The sequence below is a fragment of the Diceros bicornis genome, chromosome 10 (genome assembly GCF_020826845.1).
Source record: "Diceros bicornis minor isolate mBicDic1 chromosome 10, mDicBic1.mat.cur, whole genome shotgun sequence".
Taxonomy (NCBI): domain Eukaryota; kingdom Metazoa; phylum Chordata; class Mammalia; order Perissodactyla; family Rhinocerotidae; genus Diceros; species Diceros bicornis.
Window position 1 is genome coordinate 74,297,617 of NC_080749.1, and position 20,188 is coordinate 74,317,804.

At 41.8% G+C, this 20,188-nt stretch overlaps 1 protein-coding gene across 5 annotated transcripts in view; it reads right to left on the reverse strand.

Annotated features, from left to right (window-relative positions):
- The window catches only part of HECW2 (HECT, C2 and WW domain containing E3 ubiquitin protein ligase 2), a 367,339-nt gene that overhangs the window by 86,019 nt on the left and 261,132 nt on the right, over positions 1-20,188 (reverse strand). For all 5 annotated transcript variants that reach the window (XM_058549472.1, XM_058549475.1, XM_058549473.1 and 2 more), the window contains 4 exons: positions 17,257-17,407; positions 16,118-16,221; positions 15,472-15,596; positions 4,297-4,482 (listed from right to left, as the gene is read on the reverse strand). In XM_058549472.1, coding sequence (XP_058405455.1) covers positions 4,297-4,482; positions 15,472-15,596; positions 16,118-16,221; positions 17,257-17,407 — 566 coding nt within the window. The remainder of the gene's footprint in view (positions 1-4,296; positions 4,483-15,471; positions 15,597-16,117; positions 16,222-17,256; positions 17,408-20,188) is intronic.

Here is a 20,188-nt window from a genome sequence, read left to right on the forward strand (position 1 = left end):
TGGTACGAGTTTAATAAATGCAGGTATCATCATTATCATCATTGTCATCATCATCTTACCCAGCAAGGCCTGCTATTCTGTTCTTATTCTTTAATTAATAGCCAATTTTAAAAGAATATTTTACTTCTCTTCTTTTATGTGAGTCAAGGACATCTTTTACCCTAGAACTCCCAAAAAGAGCATACCAGATCTAGAATCCTGTAAAATCTCACCCATTAAATAACTAGAAACAAAAGTCTCTTTCAAAATTAAGACAGCTAAAGTTCAGTACAAGCATAATCACCACCTTGCACAAACATGCAATGCAAAAAATCCAAGACAACAATGCATGAAGAGACGTCAAGTGGGGCACACCTAGGAGTTGCTTCTGGTGAGAGCACAGGAGGAGGGAGGGGGCCCAGGGAGGGAGCCTGGCAGCTCTGTCATTTGTCCAAGAGATTTGTCCAGAGATTACTGAATAACCAGGAAAGTACAGGTGACAAGTTTCATTCATTCATCAAGCTGGCTTTGAAAACCTTCGATGTGAAAGACACTGGGGTAGAAGAGGGAGTAATCAAAAAATGAATAAAAAAACTCTCAAGAAGGGGATCATCTGCTTGGGAAGATAAAACATGTTAACAAGTATACCCTGAGACAGATGGGGACAGATGTCATGAATACAAGTGAAATTACATGGGGATGCAAGAAAAAACTAACCACTTATGCCTGGGGAGCTAAGAGCAAGCTACCCAACATGCTGCCCTTGGATGATGCGTCTGACAGCCGCCACCTCCTCGACGATGAGACTTGACAACAGGTGCCCACAGCATCCTGCAGAGCCCCACTGCCTCCATGATAATCGCTAGAAGATAAACCTTCACTCCACTCGCTGGTGGGAGGCAGGACAAGAGCAGAGCTCTGGAGCTGGGTTCAAATCCAATTCTATCACTTACTGATGGTGGGACCCTGGCCAATTCACTTAACCTTGCTGTGCCTCAGTTTCCTCTTCTATAAAATGTGGATAAAAATAGCAGCTATCTACAAGGCTGCTATGAGCATGAAAGGAACTAATCTAAGTGCTCACAACAGTGTCTAGCACACAGTCAATGTTACACATTACAGGATGCTCATTAAATGTTCACCTGTATCACTGTTATCACAGTGGCATGCACATAGTAGGCATTAAGAAGTGCTGAATGACCAAATGAACGAAAACACAAAAGGAAGAAGTAACACTTGAGAACAGAAGATGGAGCCAAATTTCACAAGCCTGAAGAGCTAAATTTGAGACCATTCCCCTTAAGAATAATTTCCTTTCACGTAGATGAGGATTTGGACATCTTATTCCATGTCAATTCTAGAAATCAGCCATCACTGTGGGAAAACAACTTTGTAGTATTTAATGGCTTTGATGTTATATTACACGAAAAAAAGTTCACTCCCTTTAAATGTACTGGAAGCAAAGCAATTCATTTAAAAGGGGAGGGGGGCAAGATTTCAGAGCTGGAAGAAAACCGATTAACTGCCCAGTGGATGGGAGCTCTGACTTCTAAGGTGCAGTGAAAAGTAGCGCAGCCAAATACAGGCATAGCATGAGCCTCTCCCAATGTTCCTTTAGAGATTTTAGTTCACTGGACGCCAGTCATTTGTAAAGGAAGGACGGGGGAATCACAGGGAGATACACTCACTTTAGTTAGGGCATCCAGCTTAGCTAAAAATCTTATTACAGTCCTAATGCATGAAGCAGAGAGACAAGGCTGGAAGTGATAAGCTTTCAGGCCTGTCTGATAATCCATTTTGTCCACAAGGCAGGAGGCCTTTCTCTGTCTTCCACGACAAGCAGCGTTCAAATGCAAAGCCATCAGCAGACTGTGAGGTCAGGTACCTACCAGCCCACATTCAGGGTTCTTTACAAGGCCTACAACTTTAGGTTGAAACCCCTAAATGAGTCCAAAACCCTCAGGGAATAAAGTGGATAGCTGTGTTACCCACATAGCCGAGATAATACTTAACGCTGGGTAACCATCGAAACTTTTATAAAAGCTATGAGGCAGAACTTGTTCTTAAGAATACATCGTAACTCATCCTAAATAGTATCCTAAATGCAACTTAAACTTTTCTCAAGGTCCAGCCGTCATTAATGAGAAGCTCTCTTCTGAAGCGTGTCTGGCAAGTTATGACTGGCAGAAAGGGACCACCCCCTCCACGTGTGCACGGTAAGTTCCTGACCCCCTGTATCTAAGGACACAAAGTGACTCAGCAAGTCTCTACACGGAGCAGAAACACACGCAGTGTTCTCTCAACTTGGTTTCCCCTGGACTCGGAGTTCTCTGACGAGTACAGCTACTCAGGCCGCCAGGTGAAATCTGGTCCGAGTGGAGACCAGAGCTGACTCCTTGGTATGCGTCCACTCTTTCGTACCCAGGTATGACACCATCAGCGTCTTCCCAAGTCCTTACTTGGACCATCTGTGCCCTTCCATTCAGTAGAATGTTTACAAACACTGGGCGCTCAGGCTGTTGAACCAAACTCGGCACCAGCAACGCGACATGCTTGTCTGGCAGGGGAGGGCACAGGAAGCGCCGTGTCCTGCCTCCAGCTTCCCAGTGTCCTGGAAAGCCTTCCCTGCCAGGCCCGCCTGACTCTGATACAAGGCCATTTTACCTGGGCTCCAGGGACATAATCACAAATCCATTCTCTTTCATCTATTCTAAACTTCAGGCTTGCCACCTATCTTCTCTGGGCTGGGGATTAAAGGTTTATTAAAAAGATCCACAGAAATCAAGTTAATAGTTTCAATGAGAGTCTGACGGCTCCTCCCATGGTTAAAATACCTACACTTTGTAACATCTATTTTGCTTGCCTATGGGTTCTCAGATGAGGCTGCTGAAGCTGAGTGCAGGATGAACAAGATGCTACTGAGGTCTTACTGCTAGAAGGTAGTCTGGGGAAGAAGGGATTTTACTGAGTCTTTCACGTGTTCCATTGGCCTTGAATGCTCTTCACCGGAGCTGGTTTATGCCTCACTTCGTTCAGGTCTCTCTATCTGTACAGCTTTATCTGCGAGGGCTTCCCCGGCCACTCTGTGTAAAACAACTCTCCATCCCTGTCTTTCTCTAGACCCCGTCCCCTGCTTCTTTTGCATCATGGCATTCATCAGCTCTTGGCATGCTGTGACCTACTAATCTGTCTATTGCCTGTCTCTATCCATGGCAATGGCAGTTCTGAGAACTGGCTGGCTTATCTGTTTTGCATAGGTGCTCAATAAATATTTGTTGAGCGAATGAGCCAAACATAGTTACTTTAAATATCATGTCATTTTAATCCACCCTACAAGTCACGTATTTCAAGTCTTTTTAGAGACAGGAAAACTGAGGTTGGTTCCTAAATACTTGGAGAGCATCCCGTCCGCGTGAAGAGCGTGACCCTTCAACTAGACTGCCTGGGTAAGAGCACAGCTCAGTCACTGCCCACTCGGTGACACTGGGCAAGTCACCGGACGGTTCTGAACCTGGGGCTCCTCATCTGTAAATGGCAATAGTAATAACAGTACTCCCTGACGGAGCTGTTGTGAGGAGCTTAACCGTATAAAGAGCTCAAACAGTTCACGGCTCACAGGTGGCGTGAAACAAGAGTTATGTAAATAAAATGTCAGCTGAAGAACACCTTATAAAAATTGCTTTCTCATTCTGATTTCTTACTCCTACAACAATCTCCTGATATAACCCAGCTTTCTGGTTCATCTGTCTAGGAGGGAAGTATAGACGTGACGACTCTGGCCTATGTGACACAGTTACACATTTCTCATCATAAATTAATCAGTCTGTGAGTCTTGTTTAATGTGCTAACAAAATCAGGGTTTGGAACCAACAAGACTGAGGCCCAAACCCAGACAGTGTCACAAAGACACGCCTTGTGCCATTGCTTAGCAACCTCTCAGCCACCTTCTCCAAACAATACCACAACTGTAATTCAACTACCTATAACACAGGCTGTATGCCGAGGGAGGAGGAAGAGTCATTGCCTAAGAGACCTTCTCTCCAATCGGCAGAAGATGGTGAGAATCATAGGTGGAAGAACATCCAAGCAAAACCGAGTGGTCCCCTTAACAAGTGCCCTCACCCCGTCCACTGCATACACCACTTCAGAATAGTGCTGCAACAGACAACCTGCTGTCCACGTTTCACCTGAACCAGGATGTGGCACGTTTCACCTCACACAGGGCTGTGAGCCCTCACTGGAAGAGCAGAGTCAAGTGCCAAAGCCACAGCAGCCCACAGGCAGGCTGGGCTCCCCATGGCAGCTCCCGCCTGTTACCTTGCCCTGGTGATCGTGCTTCATCTCCCAGCCCCTCGGCAGCTCCAGCTGTTTGTTCGCGAACATGTTGAGGAATCCCACAAGGTCCCGGTTATGCTGGTAGCGTTCAAAGTGGTGGGTATCCCTCCGGACTTTGGTGATCATGTGCTTCAAACACGTGTTGTTTGTAAACATGCGGTAGGCACTCTGGACAAAAGGATGGAGAAGCAATCAATGTTAAGCTGCTTGTGACATGTAGCACAACATATACGCTGCACATGGGTATATCTATCTTTCTGGTGGTACATACATAGGCTTCCACATAACTCTGGACCTACACATGCAAACAACAGAGCAAAATATTTTGATCAAAATAAAATAGAAAGACTACAGAAAGTAAGGTGGTCTCCACTGATAATGTCTAGTTTTCTAAACTAAAGAATGCTGTAGAGTCTCATTCTATAGGGGATGTTAGGTCCTAAAGTTGGTTTTAGGCAAAAAACATAGAGTCAAAATCACACCATGCTGGGGACAGATATACACGTCACAGTGAGCTCCCACACAGCCAGTTTTTCCTCCAGCATTGGAATTGATCACTGGTTTTGGGGTGGGTGCCAGATGACGCAGCTGGCATACATTTAGGAGTCAAGCTGTAGGGAAAAATGCTTGGCCATATATCTGAATATGAGAAGTACACGCAGTGGGCTGAGCAGCTCTCACAGTTGAGTCATGTTCAACTGAGACCACAATAGACTAAGGTTTTTCATCTCATACCTTCTTAGAGGCATAAGCTCAGTGAACAGAATGTCAGGTAGAACTGTCTGGACTGTATACCTCATCATTTTTTTTCTCTTTTTTTCTTGTGTATATATATGGTTGAATTTATATGATTGAAATGCATTTAATAAAGCTCCATTATACCACCACACAAAAAAGTGATTATTTTGTCAAAAACTCTATAGTCTTCATCTTTATGATGCTTAAAGAAGATTCCAAAAATTGACTATATGCCATAGGCTGTCCTCATATGGGTTACTCAACAAATAGTCACTGCATAAAACCATGTGCCAAGCAGTAGAAAAGGAATAACTGTATGGAGCTATTTCCATGAATTATCAGAAGGAATATGATATTCATTAAATAGACCAGGCCATGAATGATCTACCCTGGAATTCTATTCTTCCTAGATAGATTCAAAAGGCTTTGGATTCCTCTACCTTTGGTATTCCAAGGATACTAGACTGAATCTTTACTTCATGGGTCCTGTTATTTATTTTGGTCCAAGACCAAGGCAAACCCAAAAGAAACCAGAATCCCTGGAAATCATTTCATTTTAATAAACATTTACTGCCTTTGCTGTTCCCAGTACTGTGCTAGTTATTGAAGATAAAAGATGAATGAGTATGAGGACAGTCAACATTGCTCCCATCTTTCCAGGGTCCTTTAAGATGCGTCATGTCCAGTCAAAGCATTTATTGCCAATGTGAGCCTCTAGAACTTTCTTCCCTTTGGCACAGTAAGCACAGCAACTGGCAATGTTTGAAATGGTGGCTGCTCCTCAGTCTGGGTCCCTGGGTCCCTGAGCGACTACAGCAATCAGAGAACCCTGACAACCCAATTTGGAAGGAGAAACAAACCTTTGTTAGCTTAAGTCACTGAGATTTGTTGGACACCATTATTGACATATAACCTGAACTATATAAAATAACTTTTGTATAGTTATTCTGATTGATTCATTATCATTATATACTTTTTGCTTTGCATTAAAATATCCTTCCCCTATCAAAGCAGAAGGAAGGATGGACAAATGGAAGGAAAAAAGGAAAGAAGGAAGGAAGGTAGGAAGGAAGGGAGGATGGACAGATGAAAGGAAGGAAGGAGGAAGACCACACTGAACTGTCCTCAAACACCAGCGTACCAGTTCCTCAGTACACCTGAGCATAAAATGTTTTGCGGTCATATTTCAACCTGACAGTCTAAATGAGAGGAGGTTTTGATGGCTGTGAGAAATTGTGAAGTTCAGAGCGCAGAGCACTGCCAAAGCAGGCAGGCCTATGCAGGCGCTCCAGGCAATTAGAGAGCATGAGAGAATAAGAAAGTGATACCATGAAAGCAGAGAAGGAGACTAATAAAAGAAGTTGGAGGTTGTCAGGGGCAAACATTAGCTAACGAATAGCTCAGCCTGTGGCTGACCCTGCCTTGGAGTTTTATGTACAATCAGCAAGGCATCTGTTTTCTGCATTTGCTCCGAGCTGCTGATACATTTTCACAGAAGCCGTTGCAAGCTCAGAGGCCTGACACCACACGAGCTTGTGTGGTGGAGACAGTAATGTGCTTTCAAGGCATACTTCCTAGTAAGCCTCTCTGGGGATGAATTATTGTGAGATCATTCTGTCAGATAAATCACTACATTAACTGCTGCTCTAAATAGGTGTATCTCTTGGTCCCCACACACCTCCCTTCCCCTCCTTAAAATAAGTAAATAGGCTACATCCTGATTTTTTATCTGGAGCACCAGAAATGCTCCTCACTCTGCTAAAGAAAAGCAGCAGCACTTCATTAGGGAAGAAGTAGTGGCAATTAGGTGAAGGAACCCACCGCAGCCTCAGGCTTGAAGTAACTCCCTGGGGTTGGACAGCTCTTTAAGCACAGGAGTCTGAAGACAGGTCTTATAATTAATTATGCCCTTTCATCTTCCTCCTCACCACTCAATGAGACATGTAAGATAGTACCAAGTTCGACTGATCCTTGCAAAAAGCATCTCCCAAAGAAAATTAAGTGCAAGAAAGATTTCTCTCATTAGTAACTAGCAAACGACCTTCAGAACCATAGCTTTTTCAAGTCTAAACAATATGTACACGACTATTAGGGTCTATATAAAACCCTTAAGGCAAACAGGAACGTCCCCCCAGGCTGCTACATCTTAATAAAGAAACTACACACATATGTTTATTTACATATATGTTTATTTACACATGTGCTTATGTAACATATACCTACACATGTACGTTACATATATGTTTATATAACACTATATGTTTATTCTGTTTGTTTTTTTTTTCTTTTTACAGAGGAAGCTGCACAGCCCAAGGCAGCACAGATAATCAGATGGCAGCTCCAACGCCCAAACCCACGCCTTCTCAGGTTGAGAGCCTGTCTCCTTTGCCACTCTGCCAGTCCCTGGCCCTAATCAACGATCAAGCTGTTGTGATGACATTACTTCCTTCTTGAAAACTTTCCACGGCTGCTGTGTGTTTTTATGCTTGTGACTTTTTTTTTTTGAGGAAGATTGGCCCTGAGCTAACATCTGTTGCCAATCTTCCTCCTTTTCTTTTTTCTTCCCAAAGCCCCAGTACAAAGTTGTACATCCTAGTCGTAGGTCCTGACAGTTCTTCTATCTGGGACACTGCCTCAGCGTGGCTTGATAAGCAGTGAGTAGGTCCGCACCCAGGATCTGAACCTGTGAACCCCGGGCCGCCGAAGCAGAAAGCACGAACTTAACGGCTACGCCACCGGACCAGCCCCTATTCTGTTTTTAAATATATATTTTATACATGTTTATTCAATATATATACTGTTTTTGAATATATACATATGTATGTATATTGTACATAAAGGAAATTTATACTCCAGTTCATACAAAGCTACAGTGAGGATTCAAACAGCTCTGTCACTCACGAACAGTGACAAAGAAAGTCATTGAATCTCAACTGTTCAAACGTGAGATGGGATAATAATAACCCTGTTGTCTTCATAGGCTTGTGAGAGTCAAATCCTATAGAAAAAAGGATGTAAAAGTGCTTTGAAGAGGCAAAAATTACTATAAAAATACAGAGTAGAAGTAAGTAAAAGAATATATCAGGGATTATGCCTACCATACCTATGCTATAACAGATGAATGATGTAGTAAAATTGTTTTCTACTTTTAGTCTTTGAAGATCTTGGGCCAGTATCCCACTTTTTATTAACTGAGGAAGAGTCTCATAACCTTTCATTAATTATGTGCTAAGCGCTGTGCTAAACCCCAAGGATACAGAGATGAGCATGGCCTGATCACTCACAAGACTGAGGAAGGAAAATTAGAGGAGGAGGTGAGAGGAAGAGGCTCACTGGAGGCAGAAAACAGAGTCTGGAAAACAAAGGCCACAGCTGCAGTGAAAATACGGAAACACACTGATGGAACCAGAGCTAAGAATGAGTGGTCCAAAGAGGCGAGAGACTGTAAATCAGTGGGAGTAGACGGAAAGAGCTTAATCTCCACGGACGCTGACAAGGACAAAGCTGTGGGCTAAGAGAGCAGAGGCATCTTTATTCTCCCTCTGGGGTTACCCCTTACCCCTAACGGGGTAAGGATCCTGTTCTGTGTTTGGCTTGTTGTTTTGTTTTGGGCTTATAGAAGAAGATGCAGTAAAGGGATCTGATCTTCTCCCTGAAACAAAAGTAGATTAGCGAAGGGCACATGGGCCCCACTGCATGGCCGTCTCATGATGATGCACAGAATGCTGACCTGGGAAGCTGCTGTGTGTGGACTCAGAAGCAGGGAGGCAAGTTGGCAGTAGTTAGTAAGAGACAGAGCTCCTTTAAGTGATGTCTAAACGGCGCAAAGTTTCCTTTTCCTTTGACATGATTTAAAATATCTTTTTTAGTTACTCCTTCTCTATTCCAAAACTCCCTTTCCCAACTTTCCTCTTGGTTGTTTCTCGTCTTCCCAGCAAGAAACAAACACTTGACGGTTGAATGCATGATCAACTGAATTTCTTTAGTGGAATTTTGTTAAAATAACTCTCCTTAGAGCTTAATGTGTTTTGTTTGGTTAAGTGCTTGAGGTGTTAGAAGTGAAAAGTATTGACAGGCGTTGAGGGGAATGTTACAGCCGTTTGGCAGCAGAATAAGAAAATTATATGTAAACACTAGTTCTTATCAATCAATCACAATGCAAATAATAATCAATCCTTTTTCCTTTTTTTGGCAGGTTTATTTTTAGTTTATGGTGACCATATGTCCTGGATTATCTACTCCACTCTCAATATCACCTAATTCTGTTCTTTCAATAACACAGGTGAGTACATCACTGCTAAATAAAACCTATCTTTCACATTTCAGAAATCTTTCATCAAGAACAGCTATTCTGAATTCGGCCTTGGAAAACAACATCACCGCATCTATGGAAAATGTCTCTCATCTCACAAGGGAGCAGATGTGAACATCTGTATCTATTATCTGCTAAACAAAATTTATTATAAACAAAACCAAGAAACATTGTTCCCATTAGATGTATGCTGGGATATGGAAACAGACCTGTCTTACCCAGTCTGTCTTTACAATATTTTTATTTTATTTTTTAAAATTTTTTTATGGGAGGAAGATCAGCCCTGAGCTAACATCCGACGCCAATCCTCCTCTCTTTTTGCTGAGGAAGATTGGCCCTGGGCTAACACCTGTGCCCATGCTCCTCTACTTTATATGGCACGCCGCCACAGCATGGTTTGACAAGCGGTGCGTCGGTGTGCGCCTGGGATCCAAACCTGTGAACCCCGGGCCGCCATAGCAGAGCACGTGCACTTAGCCACTGCGCCACTGGGCTAGCCCCTTTACAATATTTTTAATCATAAAGGGTTTTACAGTGTTTTCATCTAGCTAAGAGTAAAATAGAAGGAAAATATAACTAACAAAATTAACTATAAACCATCAATTCATCTGTTTTGCAATATCAAGGACTCCTGACTTATAAGAATATACTTATGTATTTTGGAACAATACTTTTCTTCATTAAGTACTAAGAAGTGCAGATGATGGAACTAATATATTTCCAGAGCTTATGAAAAGCCAGAGTAATAGTTATCCGGCATGTATGTTGGAAACATTATTCAGCTACATATAATGAAATGTATTTATTACTGACATTAATTAGACAAACACAGGCATACCAACTAGGAGAGACATGACACTAATAACCAAATCTTGAGTTATCAGGAGATACGGTTTAACAAGACCATTTTGCAAGAAATCTGCTCACAACCAGCAGAGGGCAGTAGAATGTATCTTAAAGCAATCACAATGCAAAAAAGAAAAAAAGCCAGTATTTTTCAAGTTTTCCTTTAAAGTTATGACAACCATATATCTACTTAATTTTCTCCTTTCCAATAAAGATGATCAGGTAAATTACTGCCACATGAAATCTATTTTTTATGACTATCTTTCAACATAAACTAATATCTTCAAATCATAAAAAAGAGAATTAGGAAAGCTTTTAAATTAATATACTCCTGTTGCATGTTGAACATTTTCAATAATGTAAACTCGGAATCTACTGAAACAGTTATAGATCATAAACATTTCAAGCAAAAGAAAAAGACTAGATCATAAATCTTAAAATACGAAAACCGAATAAAAGTTTGTTTTGTAACATTTTCTGCTAAGCTAGGAAAAAGAAGAAATTCCAGCAAGTAATGCCCTTTACAAAAAAATTGCCTGACTTAGCCCCATAAATTCACACCTTGAGACCGTTAGCAAGAACAATCCAGCTACTTTAATCCCTGGCATATATAAATCAGGGAAAGAAGACTTCCTAAACCCAAGAGGATTTAAATCTTATAGAAATGCAAAGATGCAAAGCATGGATCATCCTTTTAGCGAGTAATGAATGCAGTTCAGATGGGAGGAAGAAAAAAATTAAAATGCTTTAGCAAGAATACTTTAAAATCGAGACGGGCTGCCCAGCAAAAGAAGTTTTAAAATCATGCCCAAGATAAAAAAAGAGAAAAACAACAACACAAAAGCAAAATGAATAAAAAATCTGTAGGCTGCTGAGTATTTTCACACTGTCAAAATAAGCTAGCTGTCGAAAGTCCAGATGAGTTACGGTTGTGACAAAGGCAGGGAGGTCAATTTATACAACATCTCTTTACACTATGAATTCCCAGATTATAGGTCACAGACCAACTGCAACAGAAATCACTGAAGGGGCCTGAAAAAAAAAGAGATACAGACTCCTGGGACCCACGCCACACCTAGTGACCAGAATCTCTAAGGTTTGGGAACCAAGAATACGCATTTATTTATAAAAGTCTACCAAGTTTACAAACTGCAGCCCTATCCCACAAGCCGATGCCCGGTAATCCAGCCTCTGCCTGAAACTCTTATATTAGTGATGAGAAGCTTGTACCAAAGAAGGCAGCCCACAGGGAAGTTAGAACTCTGTGCTTAGGGAGGTAGTATTGGTAGCTTGAAATTGGCCATTGTAGGAGTATTAACACTGCAGAAATCGGGAAATGCAAATCAGGTCTTGATTTATTGTTTTGTGGGCTGTCTAGACTAGGAGTGGGCAAACTATGGACCCATGGGCTGGCTGGCTGTGTTTGAAAAGTTTTATTGGAATACAGCCACCTCTATTCGTTTGTTTGTTGTCCTTGGCCCACAAGCTGAAAATATTTACTCTCTGGTCCTCTACAGAAAAAGTTTGCTGCCCTTTCCTAGAAATAAGGTCTCGACTTAAGAAGTTAGTGGAGAAAATAAAATGCTAATAATACAGATTAAACTTCACATTGTGCCGTTTGTTACATTGCAAATAGCGCACACACACACACACAAATAAAGAAATATAAATCCAGTACTCAACAACCATTATCCGGCTCAACAGAGAAGGTGCTGACCTCACCAACACAGGAGTGTGAAGTTCCAACACGCGTCTCCCTCGTTTCCCTGTTGTCTTACTCGTTACCATTAACAAAAACGGTCATGTTGGAACTATACTTGTTCATCAATTACAACTGCAGGCTGGCAAGTGATGTAAGAGTTCGGCAAAAATCAAAAGAAGCTTTCTGTGTCTATTTTATTACTATTTGTAAATTGTGTGCTACATATCCTTTACACATCAGTAAAATTTACAATAAATGTATATGTAAGCTACATACACACACTTTTTTCCCAGAGAGCCAGTCGTTACAGTAAATCTCTGAATACTACCATCCAATCAGTTGCTCTTTCTTGAAGCCTTTCTTTCTCTTATCCCCACATTCTAATCGATTAGCAAGAATGTCAGCTCTCCCTCCAAAATACGTCCCATATTCATCCACTTGTCACAATCTCTACTGCTACTGCACCAGTCCAAGCCCCTTCCACGTCTCATCACAGGGCCTTTTCACTTGTCTCCCTGATGCCAATCTTGCCCTCTAAAACCCATTCTCAGCATAGTAGATAGAAGGAACTTTTAAAAATCTAAACTACACCCCATAGGAAATCCCTTTAGAATAAATCCTCTTGGAATAAAACCCAAACTCCTTGCCAGATCATACGAGTCCGACATTCTGAAGCCCTGCTCACCTCTCTGACCTTATTACGTACCACATCAAACTTACACCTGTCCTCGAGCCTTTGCTCTTCCTTGGCAAGGTAGGTTCTGCTCCCAGATCTTTACCTTACTGGCTTCTTAACATTTCACAACAGCTTGAATGTGGCTCTCTCAGAGAGGCCTTCCTGTCTACCCGATCTAAAGCAGTGCGTCCAGGCACTTGTTCCCAAGTCACCCTAGCCCAGGGCACTGTTTCAGTGGGCTCCTGCCACACTGTGCTATCTAAATTATCTTTTCTTGTTCACTAGTTTGTTATCTGTAGTTCACTTTGCCTGTCTTGTTTACCACTCTATCCCCAGAGTCTAGAATGTACCAGGCAAATCATAGACATTTAATAAATATTGCTTGAATGAATGATGAACAAATGAACAAAGGAAAACTTGTGCTCTCTGACTCAAAGTCCAAAGCTCCTCCCACCACAGCATGATACTTTCTGTTTTAGAGTAACAGCTCTCAATGTTAGCCTGTTCTTCCTTGTAGGAAAGCCTACCGTCTCCCAGAACTGTGCCATACATGCTTAGGTTCCTGCAACCCGGCTTCTGCCTACCTCTCCAGGCTCAGATCTGACTCTCACTAGTGTCCTCTGCTCTCAACACACCAGCAACACTAAACTGCTGTACTACTAGCTCAGTTTCAGTACTTCTGCAGTAATCATCAACACAGCCCTGCAACTTCATGAATCTCTTGTTTTACGAATGTTGCTTTGGCCCATCTTGTTTCTAGGGCAAGTTCCTACTCAGCTTTAAAACCTATCTCAAATGCAAACCCACCTAGGGCTCCTTCCATGTGCCTCCCCTGGAGTTAGTCACTCACTCCAGCAGAGTATCTTCTAGAGCTTCTACAGCCTTGATTATTGCACTCGTAATTCTGGTCATTGCATTGGAGTGTGTTTGCCAGTCTGAGATGCCAGGTCCCACAGTTGCTGCCATCTTTGTATCTCTGGGACTTAACACTGCTTAGTACATACAGGAAATCAACAAACTGTGCTAAATTGAATGCACAATTTATTGAAGTCTATTCCCTCTTGCATGAAATCCAAGGACAGCTAGCATGCTATTCATTGCTCACCCTCCTCCCAAGTCTTCTCTGTTCCAAGCTACAGCTGTAAACCAGGAGATAATATCAGTAAAGCCAGGCAGATGCTTATACTTATAAAACAAAGCTAATGAAATAAGACAGAAATATACTAACGTCAATAAACATGTACACATGAACAGCCTCACCACAATGCCTGGTGACTGGACCATGCTGACTTCTACTTTTCCCTCCAGTCTACTCTATTTTTCCTAAGGCACATAATCTGTTTTGTTAAATTCAATATGTTCTTTTATTCCCTTAACAAGCCTCTAATTCTAACTCTCCCCTTATTATTCATTATTGTTTATTATTCATGTATTATTATTAACCCTCAGGGTCATCTTCTTGTTTCTATTCTTTCTATTTACCCTCCAAACCTTGCCAACTCTGCCTGTGATTCCTCTCACGCTGGATCCTTCTTCTCTATTTCTTTACTTCGTAGTCCAGGCTCTTATCCACTCATGTCGTGATGAATGGATTATATACAGCTGGACTTCTATGGCCAGTGTTTCCCTCACTCTAAGTCACTCCATGTGTAGCTAAGACAACCTTCCTCTAACTACTATCTTCAGCAGGCCACTCCCTCAGCGCTCGGAGACTTGCGGAGTAATACCCTTTGCCCACCGTGTTACACCCAAACACCTTACAGATACACAAAGCTCTTTCCTTGTGTCTTCCTCATACCTAGTCAAATTTAGAGCTGCTTACTCCCACATTAGCACCACTGACCCAACAAGTTAACTCGTTTGTCAAACCTAAGCCTAAAAGGATTTCATTTCTTCTCTTTTTCTCATCCCTAACAACCAATTTTTCACCAACTTGTATTGATTCTATTTTCAAAATGTCTCTTGAATCCATGCACTTCTCTCCAGCTCCATGCCAATATCATGGCTCCAGTGATCCTTGTCTCTCCCCTGGACCATGGAAGAGCCTTCACTGTCATCACTCTGCTTCCACTTTTGCCTTTCTCCAGTTTCCAGATTGGAGCTGTCACTCTTGAAGTGCATGACGGCTTCCCACTGATCTCAGAATAAAGTCCTAATTCCTTGCCATGTCCCACAGCCAGATTCATGATCTGGATCTTGCTGACTTTCCACCTAACACCACACCCCTCTCTGTTTCAATCACAACACAGCAGCCCCTGTGCTCTCTTTTCTGAGCCTCAGGTCCCTGCACTTGCTGTTTCAATTGCTTGAAATGAGCTTCCCCTGGCTTTTCCCATGGTTGATGATTTCTCATCCTCAGCTTTCAACTCACAACTATTTCTTCCGAGAGGCATTCTATAACCATCTTTCTAAAGTGGCCCTTATTCTCTGTCCACTCCAGGGTGGGAACTTGATCTTACTGGCCACTGTGTCTGAAGCACCTACCATAATTTCTAGCATGAATCATGTTTTCAGTCCTATTTTTTGGATGAATGAAATAACTCATTATGCATATAGGACACATTTTTCACTTTCATCTTTGCTCATGCATATCCTCCACCTGGAAGGCCTTCCTACTGTTTTTACTAGCCAGTGTCCATTATTTATTCTGTGACACAACTTACGATTCACATCACAAAGAAATGCTTTCTATCACACTCTAATTTTTTTCTTCACACAAAGAAGTTTTGGCTTAACATATATAATGCTTAATACAGAGCCTGGAAGACATGAAGAGCTCAGTAAACATTAGCTATGATCATTCTTACTCTTATTACACAAATGAAGATCATTTCCTTTGGCCTGTTGCTTTTTCCATCCCATACTTTCAGATTTGACACTCACAGGGTTAGAATGCAGCACGGTGAAGAACTCTGGGCTGATGAGGAACTTCACAGGGGGAGACTGTAACAGCAACGTGAGCCTGGATCTGGAGGTAGAGTGGGGCAGGACGCTCTCCCGTCGGAAATCTAGATGGGGAGACCACAAAGACTTTCAGGGAAATTCTTCCATGAAGTGGAAACACATATCTATTCACTCCCATCTATATTCTAAGAGAACCAAAGAAAATCTATATCATTTGCTATTATTTTAATCACCCAAATACTTTTTTCTTTGATGTAAATTCATACATAAAACCTGACTGTTCTTAATTACACTAAAATGGAAATGAATAAAATTTCTAGTTACTATTAACATTTTAATGCATCCTTAGATTTTTTAAGTGATTGGATTTAATCTTTTCCCACTATTTCACAGATCCAGAGATTACAGTAATTTATATTTTGTTTGGTTTTGTGATTCTTAGTACTAATAAAAAGTCAAGGATTAGAAGAGGTCTCTGGTGAATTCGACTTTTTGAGTTGGATTACCAGATCTTAATGAAGATCAAAAGTTCTCTAAAAGAAAGGCCTCAGTTCTTGGAAAGGCTTAATTTATTTGTGCTCTACTTTTGTGAGATTACAAAACAAACAAACCCAAAGGCTCTTACCCGCACTGGCTTGGTGAAAGTCAGCCTCCTCCCCTGCCCCATCGACAGCGTTGGCATTTTCCTCCGGCCTCTCGTTAGTCATGGTTCTGCGGATACTCTGATATCTAAAGTCATGAGCCTCGAGTTACATCACAGCGGCCTCTAAAACATGTGACTCCACCGCTCCCTGAGCCCAGAGGTTTTCACTATCTTCTCAGCCTCAACCATTTCTGTCTCCTCCCCAAACCCCCATTCCCCAGCTTTCTCGGCCATCTGTTAAGTAAATTCATTGCATTGAATTTCTTCTGTCCATGGTTTGTGGAACATTTCCCAGTAAATTAATAAAACTTTTAAAAAAAATTGTGGCCCTTAACCAAAGAAAACGAAATTCCTATACTGTTAAAGAAAAGAACAACTTTTTATTCCACAGCAATTAGTTTTTGAAAAAAAACGACATTTAAAAGGCTTAGGGGGGCCGGCCCCGTGGCTTAGTGGTTAAGTGCACGCGCTCCGATACTGGCAGCCAGGGTTCAGATCCTGGTCGCGCACCGATGCACCGCTTGTCCGGCCATGCTGAGGCCGAGTCCCACATACAGCAACTAGAAGCATGTGCAACTATGACGTACAACTATCTACTGGGGCTTTGGGGAGAAAAAGGAGGGGGATTGGCAATGGATGTTAGCTCAGAGCCGGTCTTCCTCAGCAACAAAAAAAAAAAAAAAAAAAAGAGGATTAGCACGGATGTTAGCTCAGGGCTGATCTTCCTCACAAAAAAAAATGTCAAAAAAATAAAAATAGAAGGCTTAGGTTGATAACAAAGATGCATCATGAATGAAGATTCTAGATATCTAAAAAGCTATTTGTCTTCAAATCATAAATGTATATGCTCTGTTTTACTAAAAATCAATGTCTTGGGTTGACCAAAAGGGCCATCATTCCTTATTTCCTCTCTAGTTTCTCCACAAGCTGTGTATGTGTGGTTATTATTTTTTTTAACCAAGAGAAGATCAGTGAAGTCTATGAATCAAAACGGGTAACAGCTACACCTTAATGACAGGACACACAAAGATGAAAGAGACAGCCGTGCTCTCTACTTTGCACCACGTAAAAATTAGCCCAACCACAAGACGAAGAGTCAGAGCGAGACCGCCCGTCCTCACCGCCGGTTCAGCTGCTCCATCTGCTGTATGGAGTTCGAGCGCTGCAGCACCTGCGGGGCGGGGGGCGCCGTGGGCCGCTGCCACGTGGTGGTCCTGTTGACGTGATCCACGTAGAAGATCCTGCCGTGGCTGTCGATGCGCGCCTCCCAGTCTAAACGGCAGCAACGCAACGAGAGGGGTGAGGAGGAGGAGCCCAGCCATTAATGTGTTTCATTACGTTCAGCACATGCGCTCTCTCTCTGACGTGCTATAATTTGGGGCTAATAACACATCCCTCACTGCATAATCCGGCACTTACCCCCTGTCCACTCCAGAATCTGTTGTGGCCGGTTAGTAAATACACCCTGTGTGTATAATACCAGCCCCTTAAAGAATCTCTGAATGTAGAGAATCTTCCAGATCTGCCCACAATGCCCATCTTTCGTATATGACTGCCAGCGTTTTAAAAATACAAGTAGTTGGTATCATAATACTTTAGATATTCACATCAAAATTGGTATCGATGTTTGTTTTCACCAAAAATGGATTTTTCTCTGTTTTTTCCTACTTAGATGAAAGACTAACAGCTGGAAACTTCCACGTGCATATTTACATAAAATTTTAATAAATGTAGTCTTCAGAAGAAAATAATGCTAGCCTAGTGGTCAAACAGTATCATTATCTACAAACTTCCATTTGCACTTTCCCAAAGATGAATACATTTTCAGAGCATGGGTAATTATTTGCCTCCAACCTCAAATAAATATGTTTTAAAAGATTATTTAATTTTATGTTTAAGCAATCTCATTGATTAAGCGTGTTAATCTTTGTAAACAAATATGTAACTGCATGTTCAGTAAAAACAGCAAGCAGACTGGTCTTCAGAGCCAGCTGTCCCATCTCTGTGACTCTCTAAAAGGCCACTCCCCTATTAAAATACACAGAGCATGGGCTGATCTTTTCAAAAGGCAGAATTTTGAAACTGATTGAAGTTGGGAAGGGTAATTTATATAGGAACATATGAAACAGCAGAGATCTATACCTTAACCAGGAAAGTTCTTTATACATTTTCTCCTGAGCAGCTCGATTATTTCAAAGCTCTCCACATGATCACATAGCTTATCAACAGACACCATGGTCTAATCCTGGAGGCCAGAAGGAAGGCATGTTTGCTCCTGACCACCTGTGGCATTTGCTCTGGAGGTGAACGGAGCAAGGATTCCAACAAAGTCCTTAGGGTTGGAAAGACCTGCACGGAAGATCCCAGGCAGCTCCAGGCAATCACTGGATTGCTGAGGGCTGCCTCAGTGGGGATTGGAAAGATTTTTTTGTTGTTGATCTAAGTACATGGTAATTTATGACAAATGGCAAAAGAAAGAAAAATTGGGCTGAGGAAAAGCACCATACAGACACCAAACAATTCAATGTCACTCACCCTCCACAGTAATCTAGACTCACAGCGAACCAGCCTGCCAAATCTGAGTTCTTTGGGCACAGCTATGGTCTCATCAGCAGGACATTTCCAAAAGACCTCATGCTCAGCCTGCCATATGCTGACAAACAACCATTTTCAGGAAGTTTCCCAAAACCCCCTTTGATCTATTCCAGTGTTTTGCTCTGCTCCTTGGTACTTTCCCATCTCAAAGACTTTGAGAGCCAATTATTCCATCGCATTCCTTTCTCATTAGAGCCAGGATCATTCAAGCACATATGATATGTCAAATCAAATGCACATGAAAACAAATGGCCATTCCTTCCCCCAAGAATGTTTACAGTAGCTTCCAATTTGAAAAAATGTAGAACAGGTCAATTAGGGATAAAAACAGAACAGAAACCAACTAAAGGAAGCAGAAAGAGACATGCTGCCAAGCTCCCAAGATAAGGTGATAACTAAAATTTGGCTCTTAAGTTTTCTGGCAGCCAAGGCAGAAAAGAAAACACATTGTTGCATACTTTCCATTTTCTGACAAAAGAAAGTAAAAAAATTATCTTCAAAGATGGAACTTTTTCCTTGAACAAACTAAATAAAAATTTGGCTCATGAACTGTGGTCTGGATGGGGGCCATATGTGGGTGGGGGATCTCCAAACGTATTCACCACTGTGCCGTGCACATAGCATGTAATGAATGAACAAATAATTTAAACATAAAGCCATAAAAAAGAATGATTCTTGTATTCACTTTCCACAAAGGCCAGTAATAACCTTAATTTGTATTTCAGTAGAGACATTTCTATGTGCAATGGGGAGAATAAGAAAATAAGGTCTGAAAATTTGCTTTCTAAGAACTAATGTGGATCTAATGTTGGATCCACATTAAGACTATCCCTATCAAATATCATAGCTTTAAATCGAGTTTGTTACCTGAGTCCCCCTAAAGGGAAATGCTATATTTCTGGTTTCAAGTGGACACTTGGCATTGGATAGGGAAAGACTGTTAATGCTGTTGACTTATTCACGAACTACATATCCACTCTTCCTCAAGTGGTCAATACCCTTCCACCCAGACAAAGACAGTGGAGGAGCCTGTAGGAAAGTCAGCTCTCTATTGTATCTATCGAAGTTACTTTGTGGGGTGGAGACAGGGGTACGCTTTAACATCTTAGAAGTTTTTATATTGGGCATAGTTAGTTCTTGGTATAAGAAAGCATATGAGACCTCATCCAAGTCTTCTTTCACAGACAATGCTAAAATCAGACAGCAGGCTTAGACGACTGGGATCTTAGCATTTACTTCCTTGTCTTGTCACACTGTGAAACAAGGTATATAATCAGTGTGCAGTGGGCCTGAGAACAGTGTCTTGGGGTATGTGTGTGTGGTGCACTAAATTGGGAAGTAGAAGGCCTGGTTTCCGGCCATGGCTTTGTTATGCCTTTGCTACATGACCTTCAACAAATTACTTTACCTCAATGGACTATGTTTCTTTACCTGAAAAATTAGAGGACAGAATTAAAC